This window comes from Rhinolophus sinicus, linkage group LG04, assembly GCF_036562045.2.
Source record: "Rhinolophus sinicus isolate RSC01 linkage group LG04, ASM3656204v1, whole genome shotgun sequence".
NCBI lineage: Eukaryota > Metazoa > Chordata > Mammalia > Chiroptera > Rhinolophidae > Rhinolophus > Rhinolophus sinicus.
In genome coordinates, this window is record NC_133754.1 from 128,851,800 (window position 1) to 128,873,034 (window position 21,235).

A 21,235-nucleotide genomic window follows, 5' to 3' on the forward strand; every position below is an offset into this window, starting at 1 on the left:
ATAACCTCTAAAGACCGTTTAACAACCATCTGCTGTCTTAAATCATTCTTGGTTTAAGTAATTATAATCAAATAACAAGTATCAAAGGTTATTAAAAAATATATATCAACCAGGCCAATATCAACTATATAACTAGGATTAATAAAGTGGGATATTTTAATTAAAGATTTTTAAACAATGAAATTAAATTTTCAAAGCTCTTAGTGACAAATTAGGTTAACAAAAAAAAAAAAAACCTCAGTAATATTAAGACTTAATGAGAGTTGAGAGTTTTGTTCATTTCTTAATGGATGTACATTTCTACATCCCTGGCATCTCCATTGAAATCCAGAATCACAGATCTGACTGTCTAGTAGACATCTCCAGTAAAATGCCTCACAGCCATCTCAAGCTAAAGTATCCAGGCCAGTACTGTTGATTTTAGTCCTAAAAGGGTTCATAACAGTCTTCTTTATATTAGGAAATTGCACCAACATTCACCAAACCATCCAAGTCAAAAATTTTGTAGTCCCTCTTAACTCTTCCTTCCTTCACCCTATTTTCTGCATTCCCAAATCAAAACCATCAGCAAGAAAAACATACATCCTGATTCATCTCCACTGTTACCAGCCTAGTTCCAGCTATCATCACCACCAGCAATTCATGCCCATTTCAATGCTATGTCAGATTATGTCAATCCAATCCTATCGCTTAACCTTTGTCTTTACTAACCCAAGGTTCTCCACTCAAGTCACAACACCCCCACATGCCTTCTCACGTAAGGCTTCACTTTCTCCCATAGCCTCCACTTGAAGAAAAAGGAGAGAAACATCTGCTCCTTTAGTATCCAGACAGGAACCTCACCAGCACTTTTCACAAATTAACCACATTCTCTAGCACCCCTAGGTTCTCTCCATCTCCACTCCCCTAACGTTATTCAAATTCTAGTAATCTTCAGAACCCATTTCAGAATCTATCTATTCCATGACTAGACTATTCCCTTTACTATCATTCTCACTCACACTGACTTTGACCATCTCTGAACATAATTAAACTACTCAAGCATTTAATTCCTACACTGCTACTTATTTATATCATGTGTATATATCTACTCTCCCTCAAATACAATAGAGTAATTCCTAGAGGCCAGGAATTATTTACTACAGCGCCTGTCACCGTGCTCTATACCCCACAGGTATTTAATAAATATTGAATGAATTAAATAATCCTTTATACACTTTTCCTTTGTGGTTACCACAGTGTTTTACCAATAATAGGCACTGAATAAAAAGCTTTTTAAATGTAAAGAGAAAGAAATATACAATCAAAAAAAGATATAGTTTGCAAAAATAATTTGGAACTGATCAACATGTCAGAATTCTGTTTTAAATTATTCGGATATTCCACAGGGACCGTCAGAGGTACTGCATTATTTACTGTGAATTATTCCTGAAGAACAAAGCTTGTTTGATGGTAAGGCTGGAAACGGCTTTAAGAGCAAATTTTCCTTAAAAAAAAAAACCTATGTTTTTTGCATAAGGTGATTAAAGGCCAATATTTTTAAAGCAAACAGAAAGAACATTTCCTTCAAATGGGACAGAAGCATTCCTAGTACTAAAATGTTCCTTAGTGTGTATAATTTCAAAAATAATATTCAAAAAATTATCCTCCCATAAAACAGTCTTATTTTGGGGAGGGGAAAAAAACCTGAAAATAAAGGATGGATACCTTTTACACAGATTTCTTTGTCATATCAAAAATGCTATATAATTTCACTAGTTTTCCTTTACACACTGTATGATTCCCTTTATATGACACTCCATAAAAGGCAAAACTATGAGAATGGACAACAAACCTGTGGTTCCCATACATGATCAATTGTTTTTCACAAAAAGAGGAAGGCTATGCAATGAGAAAGTCAAGTCTTGAACAAGTGGTGTGGGAAAGTCAAGTAAATGCAAAGGGAAAATGAACCTCAGCCTCTACCTATCATCACACGCAAAAATTAATTTGAAATGGATCACAGACCAAAATACAAAAACTAAGACTATAAAACTAAAAGAAACAACAGATTGGGATGGCCAGATAACTCAGTTGGTTGGAGCGCGTGCTCTTAACAACAAGGTTGCTGGTTCAACTCCCACATAGGTGGTGGGCTGTGACCCCCACAACTAGATTGAAAATGACAACTGGACTTGGAATTGAGCTGCGCGCTCCGCGACTAAGATTGAAAGGACAATTTGACTTGGAGCTGGTGGGTCCTGGGAAAAAAACACACTGTTCCCCAAAAGAGTCCTGGAAATACACTGTTTCCCAATAAAGTCCTATTCCCCTTCTCCAATAAAATCTTAAAAAAAAAAAAGAAAGAAACAACAGATTATCTTCACAACCTTGGGATACAGAAAGATTACTTAACACATAAAAATAAATTCTCTAAAGGGAAAAAGATTTGTAAGTTGGATTTCAATAATATTTTAAAACTTATGATCAAAAGAAACATTAAAAACTGAAAAGGCAAATGAGCAACTGGAAGAAAATATTTCTGATACATATATATGTAAAAGGATTTACACCGAGAATATATAAAGAACTCTTACAAATCAATAATAAAAACACAAACAACCCACATTTTTAAATGGGCAAATACTTAGAGAGATACTTCACAAAAGAAAATGTATGAATGGCCAATAAGTACATGAAAAATGCTCAACGTCATCAATCACCAAGAAAATGTAAATTAAAATCACAATGAAGTACCATTTTAAAACAACTAGAAGGGCTAAAATTTAAAAGACTGACAATATCAAATGTTGCAGAGGATATAAAACAATGCAAACTCTAATACACTGAGGATAGAAATATAAAGTGATACAACCATTTTGCTAAAAAAAAACTTTGATGGATTTTAATAAATATACACCAATCCTATAACCTAGCAATTGTACTTTTAACCAAGAAAAATCAAAACATATGTCAACAAAACACTTGTACAACCTCTGTGACAATTTTATTTACAATAGCCAAAAACTGGAAAAAAAACAAATATCCATCGATTCACAATCTAATATCTATCAATTCACAATCTATCAAATTGTGGTATAATTATAAAATGGAATACTACTCGGCCATAAAAAAAGAATTAACTACTGATATATCCAACAACATGAATGAATATGAAAAATATTAAGTGAAATAAGTCAACCACCAAAGACATACACCGAATGATTACATTGAGAGGAAATTCAAGAACAGGTGAACGTAATCTATGATAATAGGCATCAACACAATGGTTGTCTATGGAGAGTGGAAACAGACTGGAGGTGGGCATGAGAACTTTCTAGTGTAATAAAAATGTTTTAAGTCTTAAGTGGGATGATAGTTACATGGCTGTTTGCATTGACCAAAACATCAAAGTGTACATGTAAGAGTTGTTCACTATATGTCAATGTTACTGCTAAAAAATATAAAATAAATAGTTTAGGTCTTTTACTTCAGTAGTAGATAATGCAGAGCAAATCACGAGGCACCCTAATACAGAGAACAAACGGCTACTCTAAGGGAGTCTATTAATTCATTCAAATTCATAGAGAAAGGCCTAAGTGCACATAGGGCCCTTATGCTTAGGAAAACAAAATGGTCCTATTTTAAGCAATCCAAACTGTTTATTGGCAAACAAAAACAAACAGACAACAACAAAACATATATATATATATATATATATATGTGTGTGTGTGTGTGTGTGTATATATATATATATATATATATTTGTATGTATGTGTGTGTGTATATATATATATATATATATATATATATATATATATGTTATTGTTTTTAATTATACTTGCCAGTATACACACGAGTGGACCAAACAAGAGGTTAAATGCTGAATCAAACATGGGAAGAACATCCAACCTTCTGGTTCCTAAGCATCCTATCTTGAGCACAAGTGACCTATTATTAAATTTAATATGAAAAAAGTATATACTACCATTGTGTTATTCCTGATTGGGCAACAATATAAATTATACTGACAATTTGTGTAGGGAAAAATACGGTTATGTTAACTACCCATAACTTCTGTTCCCAATCAAATCCAGCATAGAAGGCATGACATATCTCACAGTCAATTATTTTGATACTGGGTCTAAAACTATAACTCTAGTTCTTATACAATGTTAGGAGCTATAGGAAATTTCAACCCCAAATGAATTAAAATGATGGCTTGCATAGGAACCCCTACAAGTAGAATAAACTGGATAAAAGGGTACCTACCTAAAAACTGGTAATATTTTGCCAAACCTCTTAACCTTCTATTTTAAAAAGAAATACACAGACAATAGTTTAGTGGTTATCAGAGGGGAAGGGGGAGGGAGATGGCAGATGAGGGTAAAGGGGATCCAATATATGGTGATGGAAAGAGAACTGACTCTGGGTGGTAAACATACAATGTGATATATAGATGATGTATTACAGAATCGTACACCTTAAATCTATCTAACTTTGCTAACAATTATCACTCCAAAAACTTTAATTAAAAAAAAGAAATACAATTTTAGCATTTAACTGATCAATGCATCCTGAGATATATTAACCAGAAACCCATCTATTTTCAAACTTCAGTGAAAGACAATCCTTAATACACACACGTACACAACACATATCCATTAACGTGTATGTGTCTGCATATGTATTACTTGTGCCTAACAAGTTCTGTGTAGTCCTCAAGAAGTTTCAAATGGACTTGGCAGTGGAACAGAAAGAAAACACCTGAGGTAAAGATGAGCAGCCATTTTTTAAAGCTCTGTCTGGAAGCAGCATACCTGGGCCCTCTTCTGCACCTCCAGAAGGAGCTCCGAGTACTGCAGCTCCAGTTCCTTCTTTTGTTTGTGCCAGCAGCTCTCTTGGGCTTTGATCTGCTCTGCCACTTTGTTGAAGGTGTCTTCCTGGGTCTGCTGAAGCTCTCTCATCGTATCAGACTTGTTTTTACAGATGTACTCTAGATGACATATCTAAATGGAAAAAATGCAACAGAGAATGAGATATCCTGAAAAACCATTTCCTTATATCACATCTTCCAAAAACATCCAAAATTTTCTAGTATATTTTATTCCTTAAGATCATAAACATTTTAAATTAAAATAAAAATAGAGAAATTATGAAACAGAGATTAGTAGGGCAAATTATCATATTTTAGCAGAAAATGGTGCCATTTGTATGCTTAGGTGACAAATTTTTTATTCTTCTCTTTCTAATAAAGCTACTCATTCTACAAAAAAAAAAAAAATTAAGAAGAATATTCCTCTAGAACCAAAGCTCAAGCTAGTCAGATAGCTAAAAGAGAAAGAAAGTACTTAAATGAGATTTACAAATCTACGAACATTGTATATATAATAAAATAGAATTTTCCAACCATTTTATTCACATTTAAAACACTGGAAAGAAAATCCTAATCATGTAACAAATATGACAATTCATGATGTCTTGAAACCATAAAAATTTATTAAACTATAATATCATCTCAGAGAACATGGAATCATTTTAATTACCAATAATTTTCAAACCCGTTATACACACATTCACAATCATGAACAACATTTTTGCCTCTCACGATGTATTCTCTCATTTCCTCACTCCTACTTTTCAGTGCCTATCGTTATATGTGCCAATCAGACCAAGGTCAAATGCTCTGCCTCACCCTAAAATTGTGCCAAAATTAAAAACAAAAAGAAAACCTTTGGGAAACAAGTTTTTTATTTTTGTGTTCCTTAAGAGCCAATGTCATTGCAATTAAGATCTGGAAATTAGACCACATAAACATAGTTCTGACCAGTTCAATAAACCCAAGATAAGACTCTTTAATGGTGGCATATGTTAGCCTGCTAAGCTCTTTTAATTTTCTATAACCAAAAGAAGGCTTTTAAATTTTTTTGAAAGACTTAATTCCTAGACTTGTGAATGATAAAGTGACTATAAAATCTTACATTTTCTCCTACAATATATACTTCTTACAATCTAAAGCACTGAATGGGTTGGTAAGATACAGTTTGTTATATTCTAAGAAATGCCATGCATATAATTTAAAATGTGTAAGTGCTTTTAAAGTAACACCTCATTATTTCCTAAGCGCAGAATTTTAAGATCGTGTTTTTGAATAAGTGTATCTTGTTTCTATTTCATGCTAACATAAAGAGTTGGTTTATTAATGTAAATGACTAAGTTCTTTGAATTGCTTCATCAGTAAGATTAATTTATTTTCTTTTAATTAGGTCCCTGTGGCTAATACTGGCTAGTAGTATTAGCATGTCCTGCACAGAAAGTGGAGCTTAGAGACTTCATAGAGACTTCAGTCACATTTACATGCCCACAGCAATGGCATCAAACTGAGTTGTAGACAAGCCATAATTAATGGTATTGAATTATTAACATCCAAATTCTTTTTGAAATAAGATGAATGTCAGCCCCTCTTAATGATACTGTGATGTGGACAAATGTCACTGAATTTAATGGAGGTATCTGGTGCCTGAGGACAGTTACCTTCTCATTAGCCCTGTTGAGGTCTGCGATCAGGGCATCAACATTCTCCTGCAAGACTGCACAAAGCTCAGACCAAGAGAATTTATCCAGCATGCCTTCTGGTTGTTTTATGAGCGTACAGCCTGCTACCAAGTGCTGATACAAGGTATGAAGGAAAGTTAGCTTCTCCTATGAGAGGAAAAAAAAGAAAATTAATTCCAGTATACAAACATTCTTAGAAGTAAAACACATAACACACACGGTAAAGAATTTATTTCAAGAACCTAGAAAGGAATTGAAATACTCAGAATGAAAAGTCTCAGAATATTGTCACTTTTTTTTTTTCAATTCAAAACGAAGCATCAGAAAGAAACTGGGAATTGCTTACACTTAGTATTCAAAACTAAAATCTGAAATCTAGAAGCCGAAAGAACGGGGCTCTGACCCCCACTCTGCTACTACTGAGGACGTGATCTGAGTAAGAGCATGTTCAGGCCTCAGCTTCCTCAATTGTAATATGAGGTACCTGAACTAGTTGTTTCTAAGCTCTTCTAACTGCAAGTCAGTATGGTCATTCTACAATTTCATATTTATATTTGCTAAAACAGATGTTATTTTAAGTTTAAAAAAAGAGCATATAAAGAGAAGAGCATTACTCAACTCTGTCAAAGAAAAAGTTAGACCAATATCTGTACTTTACAGGTACACAATTACTCAGCTTTTTTCTCCAGAGATTCCGGTTTACTTACCACTTATAGGAAATCTATCCCAAGCCCCTTAGGCAAAGCAGACAGTGATATGAAAGATATGGAAGATGGGCTCATTTGTTTTACCCACCTATAAGTTCATATAGTGTTTGGCACACAGGGCATTTGTAGGTGTTTAAATATTACAAAGTAACAGGGGAAAAAATGGACATAGATGCCCAAGACATACCTTCAAAACTGTCCAATTAGAAATATGTAAAAGAAAGTTCTTTAAAATTATATTGCCATTGCAATAACTAAACTATCCAGTTTAATGACCTAGAAACACTGTGCTGTAGAATTCAGTAAAAAGCTGATCTCATCTTGAACACACAAAGAGAATTTACTTACTAAATGCCAAATGGCCATCTTTATAAGGTGTTTCATCTTATAAAGCCCCAAATAACGGAACTCAAGACAAGGTAACTGTGAAGCTGCAAAATGAAAATTTTATGTAGATAAAATAAGTTCCTTCAAGATTTAACAGATCAGCAGAAAAAGAAAAATTTTTAAAGGAGAAATTTTAAGAGGGAAAAAATACAAATTCTCAATAGTTTAGTGGTTACCAGAGGGTAAGGGGGTGGGGGGTGGGAGATGAGGATAAGGGGGATCAAATATATGGTGATGGAAGGAGAACTGACCCTGGGTGGTGAACACACAATGGGATTTATAGATGATGTGTTACAGAATTGTACACCTGAAATCTATGTAATTTTACTAACAATTGTCACCCCAATAAATTTAAAAAATAGAAATTCTAATCTTCTAGATAATAAAAACTAAATGTAGCATAGTTAACATTTTGTAATTAGAAATTGTGGGGAAAGTTTTCTGACATATTTCAAAAGTGTATCTTTAAAAATTCTCCCTCTATGCCACCTTATTTTTTCCAAATATAACAACTGAAAATCCAAAAAATTGAGTATGTAATTAAAATCATAAACAAGTCAGGATATCAGAAGAGTCTTCATAAACATGCTATGCCTTTTTCTTTTTTACGCAATTAAAAACGTCTTTTGCATTTTCAACTGGGCTGAGATGTTTAAAAATCTGTTTAAATATAACTAACCAAATGTACTATTCAGGCACTTAAAACCATCCCCCTGCAACATTTGCCATCGAGTTCATCCTCAAGGATAATTCATTGTGTCGCCATTATGTCCTTTTTGCTTGGGCTGTGACAAACCATGCATGATAATCATCCATTTGGCATGAAAAGAGAGTCTCGAGGTCCAAAATCAATTCACACATGTTGAACCCAACCACAATGCTGTAGACATGCTGACTTTACAATATAGTCAGGCTTCCAGTTTCCTTTACTTTAATCATTATCTGATGTGTAGAACAATTCCAGCCCCTTCATGTGGACACAATTTAAATCCCAGACTATAAGAAGAGGGGAAAGAATGTTTCCTTTTTTCTCTCTTGGCACTCATGTTCATATTTGTTGGAGTAATGAACTCAATATGCAGGACAACTCAGATAAACCAGTTCTATACTAGCTAGACTAGCTCTATATCCCATGGGTAAAAGAAAATACAAGATAACAATTCCATTCACACAGGCTCATACAGAATATGAAAGTTTTGTCATCATATTTTAAGAAGTCACTAATAAATAAAAATGGACAGGCAACTCTCTAGGGCATCCAAATAAAGTTATAATTTTGTGGGATTTGTATTTTTCTAAATTTTTATCTGAAGAGTGAGGAGATTGTCTAATATTAAAGTAAATATTATTCCTGTTTTGAAAATAATGAAACTCAGATGTGGAGAGACTAAGCTGTGTGGCTTATCTATTTTCACATAGTTTGTAAACAGAAGTACCAGGATTCAAGTCCAGTTTTTCATCTGATTACAAAAAAAAAACCAAAAAACATTCTTTCTACCATGTCAAGCAACTGAAAACTGAAATAAAAAATAATAGTTATAATAAAAGTTAATCAAGAAATTCACCAAATATAATAATAATAATAATAATAATAACAATAATAATAATAATTTTGTCATTGGCTATCAGGCACACCTTGACAGGACTCAGGAGCATAGCTGCTTGACGGAGGATGTTCTAAATAGAGACAATCAATTGTACATGTGATAGAAGGGTTAATCTGTATTACCTCTCTTACAAAACAGAATGACACAAGAGGAATGGGATGACTGGTTTTACAGCTGGCGTGAATAGTTCAAAACAGTCAGCTCTGAACAATTTTTTTGAATTAAGTCAAACAAGACTAAAAATAGTTACTTGATGTATGTCAATTTACAAAACTGAGATTAGTGGGAGGCTTTTCCTGACAGTCTTCTTGTCTCAGGTAATACCTCGGTATCCTTCTGGAAAGCCTGGGAAAGTTTCTGCAGTTCACATTCATATTGGACTGCTCGTGCCTTTTCTTTCTCCCAACAGTGCAGCACATTTTGTAGTTCCACTTTTAAAGTGCTTATGAGAGCCTCTCTATCGGCACACTTAGTGCGTAAATGACTTAACTCTTTACTGACATCAGCCAGTTTGTCCTGAAGGTCCTGTCAGAGACACCAAAAACAGAGGTTGTGTGATGGCTGGTCAGTAAAAGGGTGGGGGATACAAATATAAAACACATCATGAACTTCCAAAGCTTCAACATAAAAGACTCACAAAGCTAAACATTAAGGTATTTTATTGACTATATTTTCTAAGTGTAATATTTTAGTTCAGTAATTAGAAAATTAGCTGTTTTAACATTTAAACGTAAAATGTTAATAAGAGCTTATCCCAAAATGCTCTTTTCTTTCAACCCATTATGAAAAAAATAACTTGGTAACTCAAAAAATTTTAAATAACATGAAAATAAAATTCTAAAAATAAATCTCTTATATCTAATGTAAGAACATTTACTTCTCAATGACATTCCAAATACTAACACAAATCTCAAAGATGTGGCATAAAATGCTGCTGAGCATTTATTCCATAACAAATTCTACTGAAGTATAACCATGACAAACTCAACATGAACCAACACAAAAAAATTCCAACAATACTGAACGCAGACTTGATTCAGTATAACATTGCAAAGATGTAGTCTGTAAAACCAGCACAGAAAATAAAATAAACTGTTGTCCTGGACCTCAGCCAGGTATGGCCTCAGCCCATTACCAGGCATGATGTACTAAAAATAATGGCTCCACCCTAAAAAGATGAAAACTGACTCCAAATACTGATGTGCTTATGTAAAATGTGTTATTATGTATCAACTAGTAGACATTAAATCTTAAATCATTTTTTGAATCTATGGTATTATAATTAAATCTGGGAAATAATTGTTTCCATTAACCAGAACAACGTCTAGTCAAGCTTTTTATTTTTAATGAAAAAACATTTTTGTTACTTTGATCAACAATAAAAGATTAAAATTGTATCTCCACACATACTTAATAAGAAATAGGAAGATGCATTTTTCAGATCTCTACTTAAAAAGTTTCCCTAAATAATTGTTTGTTTCTTAATACAAAAGGAAAAAGTTATTTTAAATCATAATACCTTTATACTTTTAGTGTGAAATTCTATCTTCTGTTTGGTAGAATCAAGCTCATTAGATGCCTTTTCCTTAGCATCATTCACATTGTTTAGCTGATAAAAAAAAAATGTAAGTAATTTTATTATATTTTTCAAGGATAGGTAACTTGAAAGCTAATCTTTAAATGTTTTTATGCAATTACTTAATATAAATTTTTTGATAGTAATTAAGAGTCTTAAAAATTTCTTTTGGTTAACTATGTAATTTCTGTCACAAGTTCATATAGGTAAAAAGAAAAAGCACTCAAGCTTAAAATGTCAATGGTGTTATGTCTGGATAAAGCATTTCATTCTTACTGTACACAAATATAACTTTATTCTTAAAATCCTACCGGACCAAAATGCCAGAAGCAGTGGCATCTATAAGAAAAGAAAAAAGGACAGAGCAGAAGACTGTTCTTTCTATACATCATGAGAGTATTCACTGGTCTCTCACTCCATATGACAACTTCAGGGTCGGTCACATGCAGTCCTATTGGGAAGGCTTGTGGCAGGTCATCAGTTGGTCCTGCTCCGCTTGTGATTTATTTTCTTTGACAGTTCATTCTTCTTTCTGTCAGACTGCTCTTTCTGCTTTCTTTGCAGCCACCCCCTTGGTCTCCCCACTGCTGTCTCTGGCACTGGTTCACAACAAAGCGCATTACTAAGCCAAAGCCTGCTGAGTCGACTTTTCAACTGTGCTGAGGATCATGTGACATTCATCCTCCCAAATAACAATTCGCTGTGGGTAATATGTTCCTAGTTACCCTGCAGTTTCCAGACTTAGGCCTCAGAAGAGTTTCATAAAGTACTAACAATACAAGTTGTCTTGTCTCACTGGGAAAGACTTAGCAATATTTGTTCTTTAATTATTTCGGTGGTCACTTTATTTCATGCCTTTTGAACAATTACAGAGGGTATTAAGAAGACTCACTTTTCTTTCTTTGTTCACCTTATTAAACAAAAGTAAAATAAGCCCCTTCTGAAATGTCAAATGTAATGGTTTCATGGCCTTTGTATTATATGAAAAAACAGATAAACAGAAGGATCAACACTAAATTCCACGCTATGTAGTTTGGTTTGGGTTCAAACCATCTGCTTGTTTTGCTAACTAATTGTATTCAATGGAATTACTTCATATTCTCTAATTTGACAAGATGTAACTAAGCAAACTCTTCATTTCTTAAAGCACGAATGCATAAAATATTTTAATACCCAAGAAAATTATCAACTCACATATTAAACAATACAAATGAGATGATAAATAGAAGCATGAGCTTTTTCAATCAGCAAAGTAAGAATTTCCAAGCTGCATCAAGCGGACATTTGTTTTTAAAAACTTCTAACATTTTAAAGAATGAAAACTAACTTATGCCTTTTTTATTCAGACTTCAACAATTTGTAGAAATCTTAACCTAAAATAATGACAAAACCCAAATTTTCACTATCTATTCCAAATTTCATAAAAACACATTAATATTTAAGTATAACACATATTAACTTAAATAACTTGCATAGATTTTGTATTAAATCAAATAAATAAATTTTGAAGTCTAAGAAGTGACAGAGTCTTTATAACTTTGAAAATAGTGTAACTGAAATTATAAAAACATAAGTGAGACACGACTTTAGGCCACACTTAAAAAAACAACAGTGACAGACAATTTATTATTTTTTGTATCTGTGAAGCTGCCAATTCAGTGTTCCCAATTTTTCTGGCCTTTGTAACAAGCAAGGGCTACGTACTGCTGCAGGCCGAAGGCTATATGTGTGGAGCCAAACAGCGCAAGACTTACCTCATTAGATGCATTTTCCAGCTTGTTCTGGTAATCTGTCAAGGTATGCCTCAAAATCTCAAGGACAACAGAGAAGCTGGGAGGTTTATCTTTGTCCTTGTGGATGCCTAGAGAAAAATATAGGATGAAAGTATACCCTGAAAGTCACACGGAGATAAAAGCTAAGCAAATAGTAACAGAGATATTATTACAATTAGATAAAGCTGAAAAGACATTATGAAACACTGAGTAGAATCTTATTCTCCAAAGTACACTACTGTATAGCCAAATATGAACAGTCTTTCTAAACCAGTGGTCAATTTAGTCCCTAATATATCAAGTTCTAACTTATGGCTACTTCGTACCTTACCAAGGCCCACGCTGCAGTCACTAATGACCTCTTTTCTTTTTTTTCCTATCTCCTAGTGGAAGTGTTTGTACACACCTGTTATACAACAATTAAATAATGGTCTATACTAACATTGTCTTGGAGAATTAGATACACTTACTTTGGTCCTGTGTTTCTGATCAGTCAGGACTTTTTGCTTAAATAATAATTTCTGAATCCAAGAGCACATTATTCTCTGTTATGCTTAGAAATATTTTTCAATCCTTAAAATTCTCAAGTTACAATTTGAAATAAATAATGAAAAATTCTATTATCTACATAGGTCCACATCATGTTTCAATTAAAACCCTTAAAACTGATACTCATTGTAAAAATATGAGTATTTCCGTATTATGCCCTCAAACTATTTTAATTTAGTTGGGCCATATGTTAGTTGAGCTAATCAAGGTCACATGGTAAAATGTAGTTCAAAATATTAATCCAAAATAATCAGAAGTTTAGTTTCAAAAGCCATTTTAAATTGATTGCTTATTGCACTACTCTTCATCTGTTAAAAAATAAGTAGCAAATTTAAAAACATTTTTATTTAAAAATATTTTTATTTTCCTATTATAATTTCCCCCCATATTTTACAATCTAAATACTTCAATAGACAAGAAACATATTTTCAACAAAGATAATTTTTTTAAAAGCATTCATAGCGTGTTTTATTATTCATTCATTCATTCAAGTAATTTACTGAATTCCTGCTATGTACCAATCCTAGGCATTAGGTACATGGAAATGAACAAGACTGGTGTAGTCTCTGTCCTCACAGAATTTACTGTCTAAAAAGAGGAGGAGAGAGAGTAATTATATAAAATCACTCATCCATTCTTTAAGTATTCAATTGCTTAAATTTGGAGGGAGGGGAAGAGGGTAGTAACAAAGGAAAGAAAGAAGGAAGAAAGAAAAAAGGGGCAAAAAAATTTTAATGACAGACCAACTGTATTCATCTGAGTGTTGATGACATTTAGTGTTTCAATCTTAGACAAAATTTTGTTAATAAATTTATTGCATTCATCAAGGTATAATTTAAACACTACCTTAAGTATGGGTACACCTCAGGTTTTCTTAAGCAGAAGACTATTTAACTTAAAAAAAGTAATATGGAAACCACACATAGCCCAGGTAGGGGGGAAAAAACACACTGCTCTAAGCCATGATAATGGAGAAGACAGGACTCTTTGTAATGACTATGAGTTGGAAAGACAACTCATTAAAAATTTTATTAAAGGTCTTACCAAATATATTTTTTAAAATTGCTCTCTAGCACATGATAAAAAAACGTAATGTATAATTCCTTTCTTTTGCTACTACACAAGTAGGCCATGAATAAATCATTCAAGGACACTCGGGAAATCTGCTGGCTTTTACAATAAGGGAGAAAACTTCATCTTAGAAATTCGGAAGAATAAAATCATCTTAATATGAGTGTTGAGGGGTAAGGGACAAACGCCCTCTCCTTACTGACTCATGCACATTCTTATATTCTACATATGATAAAGATTAGTTTATTTGCCTGAAAATATTTATACAATAAAGTTCAGGTAAAGTAAAAGTATGTTTTATGTCCAACTCACATCCACTAAAAAGATATACTTACTGGTCCCTTAACATGACAAAATGCTTACAAATAAAAAGAAAGGGTCACTGAGGACCCAGAACCTTATCGACTGATTTAATTTCACCTAATAATATACTAATCATTGTACTATGGCCCAAAAAACAGCCTATTAAAGCTGTCCTATCAGAGAAAAGTCTAAAAACTCACAAAGAACAGCAAAATAAAAAAAAATTCTGAACAGTTGTCATAAATGGTTTTTCAAAGGACAAAGACCAAATGAAGAACAGAATGTGTCAGAACACTATTTCAATAACACTAACTCCAAATCTTCTGTTTGTCCCTCTCCCTACGTGTGTGTCTCTGTACATGGATGCCAGCCTATGCTTTCACATCATTCTGCCTGTTTCAATCTCTCTCACTTTTAAGTACATTTCAACTCTGGGTATACCCTAGCAAATCTTGTCTTTGAATTAATAGCCCACAAGAGGGAGCAGGGCATAAGAAAATGTTCCAAGCCCTCTATTTAAATGTTTCCCTGTAGACAATGTCATATACTAAGTATTTTTACATGACTCAAATAAACCACTATTTTACAAGCTGGTGTTATTACCTCAGTAACCTATAATTCCATAATTAAAAACATTAAGCAGCAATGAATAAGGTAGTCTATCTCCTCCACCTTCTCAACCATTGTTTTATCTACTTCAGTTTCCTGCAAGACCCCGAAAGGGGAGAATTATTAAGAAATAATGCAAAAAGAATATAAAACAAAAGACTGAGTTGTTTGTGGGTTTTTTTTAAGATAGCGGTTATAGAATATGAGTAGTCATGTTCATCCTCAGAACAAACAGGAAAAAAAAATCTTTTTGTCTAATGTTGATTTTTAATTGTGTTGTAAAATACAGAAAATAACATTCAAATGTGTTTTATTTTCACCTGAAAAAATCCAAACATTTAATACACTGATGACTAGGGAAATCCCTTTTTCCATTCTAAAAGCACTACATATAAACATTTTGTGGGCAGTCATACTTTTCAAGCTGAGACTACATTCTATGTATTAACTTGCCTTGTTCACTGAGATTATAAACAAACATCCTCATCATCTTGCAAACATTGGTGCCCACTCTGGAGATTTTAAGGAAAACAGCTCGTAATTTTTCTAACATCTGGAGTGTGTTTATTATGTAAGTGCTGCTCACCCACCCCTTAACTATTTCCCCTGGGATAGTCCAAAAAGCACTTCCTATACCAAGGGTAGAGAAATGTACTGATGAGGGGGGCCTCATCATCCTTGATGAGCTCTGTGTAGCTTGATAAGCTCTGTTTCGCTACAATGGATAATAGTGGGAAATGATACCATCAAACTGCGTTCCTTGAATTTAGTGAGGAGTATGGGATCTTGGGTGACACAGGCCAAGTGGCGGCACTTAACTTCCAGAGACAAAATGGATACAGTCACCACAGGGAAGTAAGTCAAAGCAACAAACAAAATGGTTTTACCCATGGCGATCGCTGTCATGGGCTAACTGATCATGGTGTTCCTAGGACTGAAATAAAGAGGAATTCTACTTAAGTGGTACCTGATTTTGCACAAGTAAAAAATCTCTAGGTCTGATTACTACCATGTTTCCTCGAAAATAATACCTAGCCAGACCACAAGCTCTAATGCATCTTTTGGAGCAATAATTAATATAAGACCCGGTATTATATTATATTATATTATATTATATTATATTATATTATATTATATTATATTATATTATATTAATTTTTGCTCCAAAAGACACATTAGAGCGACAGTCTGGCTAGGTCTTTTTTTTGGAGAAACACGGTAGAAGTAAGACTTAAATCAACATGAAAGAGAATGTTGGCCCTCAACCAATTCTCAGACCTGAACTAGTTCATAGACCAAGTATTCCTTGAATAAAAATGATAGGTCCCTTTTAGGAACCCTACCATACTAGCAAAAGATTATACTGTCAATTTTCCTCCTTGCCTTCCTCAAAGAGACATTCAACCATTTACCATGGGGAAGGGTAGTTAACCACTCTTATCAGGGATACTGGGACACTGGATCTGAACTAACTCCTGGAGACCTAAAATGAAATTGTAATTCACTAGTTAGGGTATGAGATACAGGTCAGGTGATTAACTGAGTTTTGGCTAAAGTCTATCTCCAGTAAGCCCAGTAGGTATCTGAATTTACTCAGTTATTTCCCCAGTTTGGAATGCATAGTTAGAAAAGACAAATGCAGAAACTGGTACAATGTCCATAGTAGCTACCTGACCCACGGAGAGAGGGATTTACAGAGGAAAACCAAGTATTAACAGAAAAAAAGCACTAGAACTTTTACCTACCAAAGTAACTCAAAAGTAATGCCACATTCCTTGAGAAATTGCAGAGATTAGTGCCTCTGCTAAGGACTTGAAAGATAAAGAGGTGGTATTCCAACCACATTAGCATTCAACTCACCTATCTGGCATAATACAGATGGATCTTAGAGAATGACAGTGAATTACTGTAAACATAACCACATGTGACTCCGATTTCAGCTGCAGTTAAAGATGGAGTTTTGTTGTTGGAGCAAATAAGCACATTTCCTGGCAACTGGAAGGAAGCTATTTCTTTTATCCTTTTAGCAAAAACCACCAAAACAGTTTCTTTCAGCTGGCAAGGCCAGCAATATACCTTCACTGCCTTATCTCAGAGCTATATGGACTCTAGACCTCTCATAATCTAGTTTGTAGAAATCCTGATCAATTCTCCAGAAGACATCACTGTTTCACTTAGTCCTCTACCAAGGTATCACTCTGACTGCTTGAATTCAAGCAGATCAAGTTTGCAGGTCCTTATAGGTGAATCATAGTGTAAAATTTTAGGATTTTTGAATAAAGCAAGTCATTCTCTAGAGATAACTATTCTCCTCTTGAAAATAAGCTTTAGACTTGATTTACTACTAGTCTTCAGCTAATACTGCATGCAAGGCCACCAACTTACCAGGAGTTGCCCATCATAAAATGGTTATTGTCTGATCCACCAAGCCATAAATTGGGGCATACACTACAGCACCCTATCATCAAGTGAAAGTGATGTATACAAAACTGTGTTCAAGTAACTCCTGAAGGCACAAGTAAGTTGCATGAGTAAACAGTCCAGATTCCCATGGCCCCTGTTCTTGTTACATGCTTCCTCTCTCTCGTCCCACACTCTGGACCCATGGAAAGGCCCCTATGATCAGTTCACTAAAGGGGGAAAATATAGGTTTCATATATAGAGGATTCTGTATGATGTGCTGACACTACTTGAAAGCAGACAGTTGCAGCACTACAGCCCCACTCAAGGGTGATCCTGAAAGACAGTGGTGAAGTGAAATCCTCCCAGTAGGCAGAACTTCAAGGCATGGATTTGTCATTTTGCCTGAAATGAGAGATAACCAAAGGTACAAATATACACCAATTTATGGGTATTAGTTTTGCTAAATGGTCAGGGAATCAAAAAGAACAGAACTGGAAAATTAGTTAACAAGGTGGTCTGCACAAGAATATATGTGTGGAGAGACCTCTTCAAGTGGTCACTGTGCCCAGATCAATTTCAGTATCTTAATAGTCAGAACAAGTGGATGTCAGCCAGCATCTTTTCCCAGCTACCTTTGTCTTTACCACCTTTGTTGTCCTTATAACAAAGGAGTCATGGCAGCAAGAATGGAAAGTACATGGGCTCAGCAACATAGACTTCCACTCACCAAGACTGACAGGGTTACAATCCCAGCTGAATGGCACTATTCTCTGGGGGCACCAGCCAGCCACCTGGTGGCAAGTTGATTATACTATGTCACTTCCATCATGGAATGAGCAATGTTTTATCCTTACTAAGGTAGATATTACTCTGGATATACATTTTCCTCCCCCAACCATAATATTTCTGCTGAAATCATCTTCCATGAATTTACAAAATACCTTATTCAGCATTACACTTTCCAAATAGCATTGCTTCTGACCAGGGAACTCACTGGATAGCAAATGAAGTATGGAAATGGGCTCATTTTCATAGAATTCACTGGTCTTCCTATATTTCTCATCTCTTGAAGTAGCTAACATACAGAATAGTAGAATGGCCTTTTAAAGATAGATAGCAACACTTTGTGGGACACGGATAATAAATACCTTCCAGGATACAGTACGTGCTCTGAGTCAGCAATCAATATATGGTGTGTTTCTCCAACAGCCAGGATTCACAGATCCTAGAATCAAATGTTGGAAAAGGGAGTGGCTCATCTCACTGCTCTACCTAATGACCCACTAGTGAAATGTCTGTTTCTCATCTCAGAAACTTTGGGCTCTATTGGTCTAGATCTTAATTCCCAAAGAAGAAATGCTTCCACCATAGGACACAGCTACAGTCCCATTAAAATGGAAGCTGAGAACATCACCTGGTTATTTCTGGGCTCCTCATGCCAGGAAACCAAAAACCAAAGAAGGCTCTTCTGTACCAGGACAATTGGTCTTGATTAGCAAGGGAAAATTGGTTGTAAGAAACAGTATGTCTAGAATGCAGGACATCCCGCAGAGCACCTATCAGTACACTCATGTTCTGTGATAAAAGTTAATAGACTAGCAATACCACTTCTGGGTACATACCCAAAAAAATTGAAAGCAGGGTCTTGAAGAGATATTTGTACATCCATGTTCCTAGCAGCACTATTCACAACAGCCAAGAGGTGGACGCAACCCAAAAGTCCATCAATGGATGAACGGATAAACAAAATGTGAAATACACATACAATGGAATATTACTCAGCCTTAATAAAGAAGAAATTCCTGTCACAATCTATAACATGGAGGAATCAAGAGGACATTATGCTAAGTGAAATAAGCCAAACACAAAAAGACAAATACTGTATGAGTCCACTACATGATAGATTCCACTATCTGAAGCAGTCAAATTCATAGAAACAGAAAGTAGAATGGTCGCTAACGGAGGCTGGCAGGAGAGAGAAAAGGGGATGTGATGTTTAATAACTTGACTGGGCCATGGGCCCAGATTTTTAGTGAAACATTATTTCTGGGTGTGTCTACAAGGACGTTTCAGGATGAGATGGAGTAAACTGAGTAAAGATGATTGCCCCCTCTAACATGCATGGGCCTCATCCAATTCACTGAAGGCCTGAATAGAATAAAAGGCTAAGAAAGAATTATTTCTCTCTGACTGTTGTCAAGCTGGACATCAGTCTTCTCCTGCCTTTGGACTCAGACTCAGACTGAAACTCAAAGCATCAGCTCTCTTGGTTCTCAGGCCTTCAAAGTCAGGCTGGATCGAAACCACCAGCTCTCCTGGCTTTCCATTGGCCACCTGCAGATCTTGGATTTCTCAGCCACCATAATCATGTGATTAATCAGTGATCCCACTGGAGAATGTTTAGTATGCCAAGTGAAGTCACTCCCTTGGATTTCACAGACTGAAACTATGAGCATGATGAAGTAGGAAGTTTGGTTTGTAAACCTCAGTGCATTGGGGGCAGGGAGGTAAGAGAGAAGTTGGCAAATGATACCAGAGGAGACCTGTGTGCTTCACCCTCAGCTTCTCAGTAATTCATTAATCTCTAGCTAAAACGTCCCAGCCATGAGGTTCATAAGAACAACTAAAATTCTCAAGAAGACACTAGATCTAGGCAATAATCCTTTATTAAAGGAGGAGAAAGAAGAGGAAAAGTCCACTCTTTTGTCCCAATTTTCCTAACAGCAGTCCCTGAGATTGCCCAATTTCTGGGTGATAAACACACGACTAAAGGCATCAAATGCTGTTACTATTATTTCCTAGGGTCCTTGAGCCTTTCCAGTAGAAAGAAAAAGAATACCTCTGGAATATTACAAATGACTTCCTCCAGGAAAGAAAGGATGAAGAAGGTTGAAGGGCTCTGTCTCAGTCAACACAAAAATCAACACCATGCTGCCAGTTGGCTCAATTGGTTAAAGCGCAGTGCTCGTAACACCAAGGTTGCCAGTTCAATTCCCACATGGGCCAGTGAGCTGTGCCCTCCACAACTATGTAGATTGAAAACTACTTGACTTGGAGCTGAGCTCTACCCTCCACAACTAGACTGAAGGACAACGACTTAATTTGGGGCTGATGGGTCCTGGAAAAACACACTGTTCCCCAATATTCCCCAATAAAATAAATAAAAATCAACCACCCTGAGGAGAATCCAAGATTGAGCCACAGGAAAAAGTTCCTTTCATGAACCTAATGAAGGAAAAGTCACATTGTATATGTCTGCTAGCATCCTCAGGTAGAAGTGAAACTGTATTAGAAGAAACATTTGAGGCAGAAAGACTACATGGGTTCAAAGTGGGAAAAGATTTCTCCCCATACACACCCTACTATAAGAATTTCCGCCAAAAAAGAAATGAGATAGGCGTGCTTTGAAGCAGCTGAAGTATTTCAATTTCAGTGGAAAGTAGAAATAGGAAATAATGTCCCTGATCAAGTAAATTGAGGCTATCTTGTCTAATGATAGTAGGCAAGCAATGACTCATGTAAGATTGTTCTTCTTTTCCACTGAAGGCTAACCTGGTGAGCCCTTATGGATTGCTACCCAAAGGGCGACTATACTTTGGAAAGTGACTCCATGACTACCCTTTATCACCTAAAAAATTTAAACATAAATGTAATGTAGACCTTCAACCTGATTATTAACTCATTCATGCTTTTATTTATTCATATTTAACAAATATT

At 35.0% G+C, this 21,235-nt stretch overlaps 1 protein-coding gene across 5 annotated transcripts in view; it reads right to left on the reverse strand.

The window, feature by feature from the left end:
• CCDC171 (coiled-coil domain containing 171) overlaps window positions 1-21,235 on the reverse strand; it is a 276,992-nt gene that overhangs the window by 172,136 nt on the left and 83,621 nt on the right. For 4 of the 5 annotated variants that reach the window (XM_074330354.1, XM_074330355.1, XM_019739198.2 and 1 more), the window contains 5 exons: window positions 12,566-12,672; window positions 10,755-10,844; window positions 9,560-9,760; window positions 6,514-6,681; window positions 4,800-4,988 (listed from right to left, as the gene is read on the reverse strand). In XM_074330354.1, the coding sequence (XP_074186455.1) occupies window positions 4,800-4,988; window positions 6,514-6,681; window positions 9,560-9,760; window positions 10,755-10,844; window positions 12,566-12,672 (755 nt within the window). The remainder of the gene's footprint in view (window positions 1-4,799; window positions 4,989-6,513; window positions 6,682-9,559; window positions 9,761-10,754; window positions 10,845-12,565; window positions 12,673-21,235) is intronic. The other variant, XM_074330356.1, reaches the window with a different exon arrangement.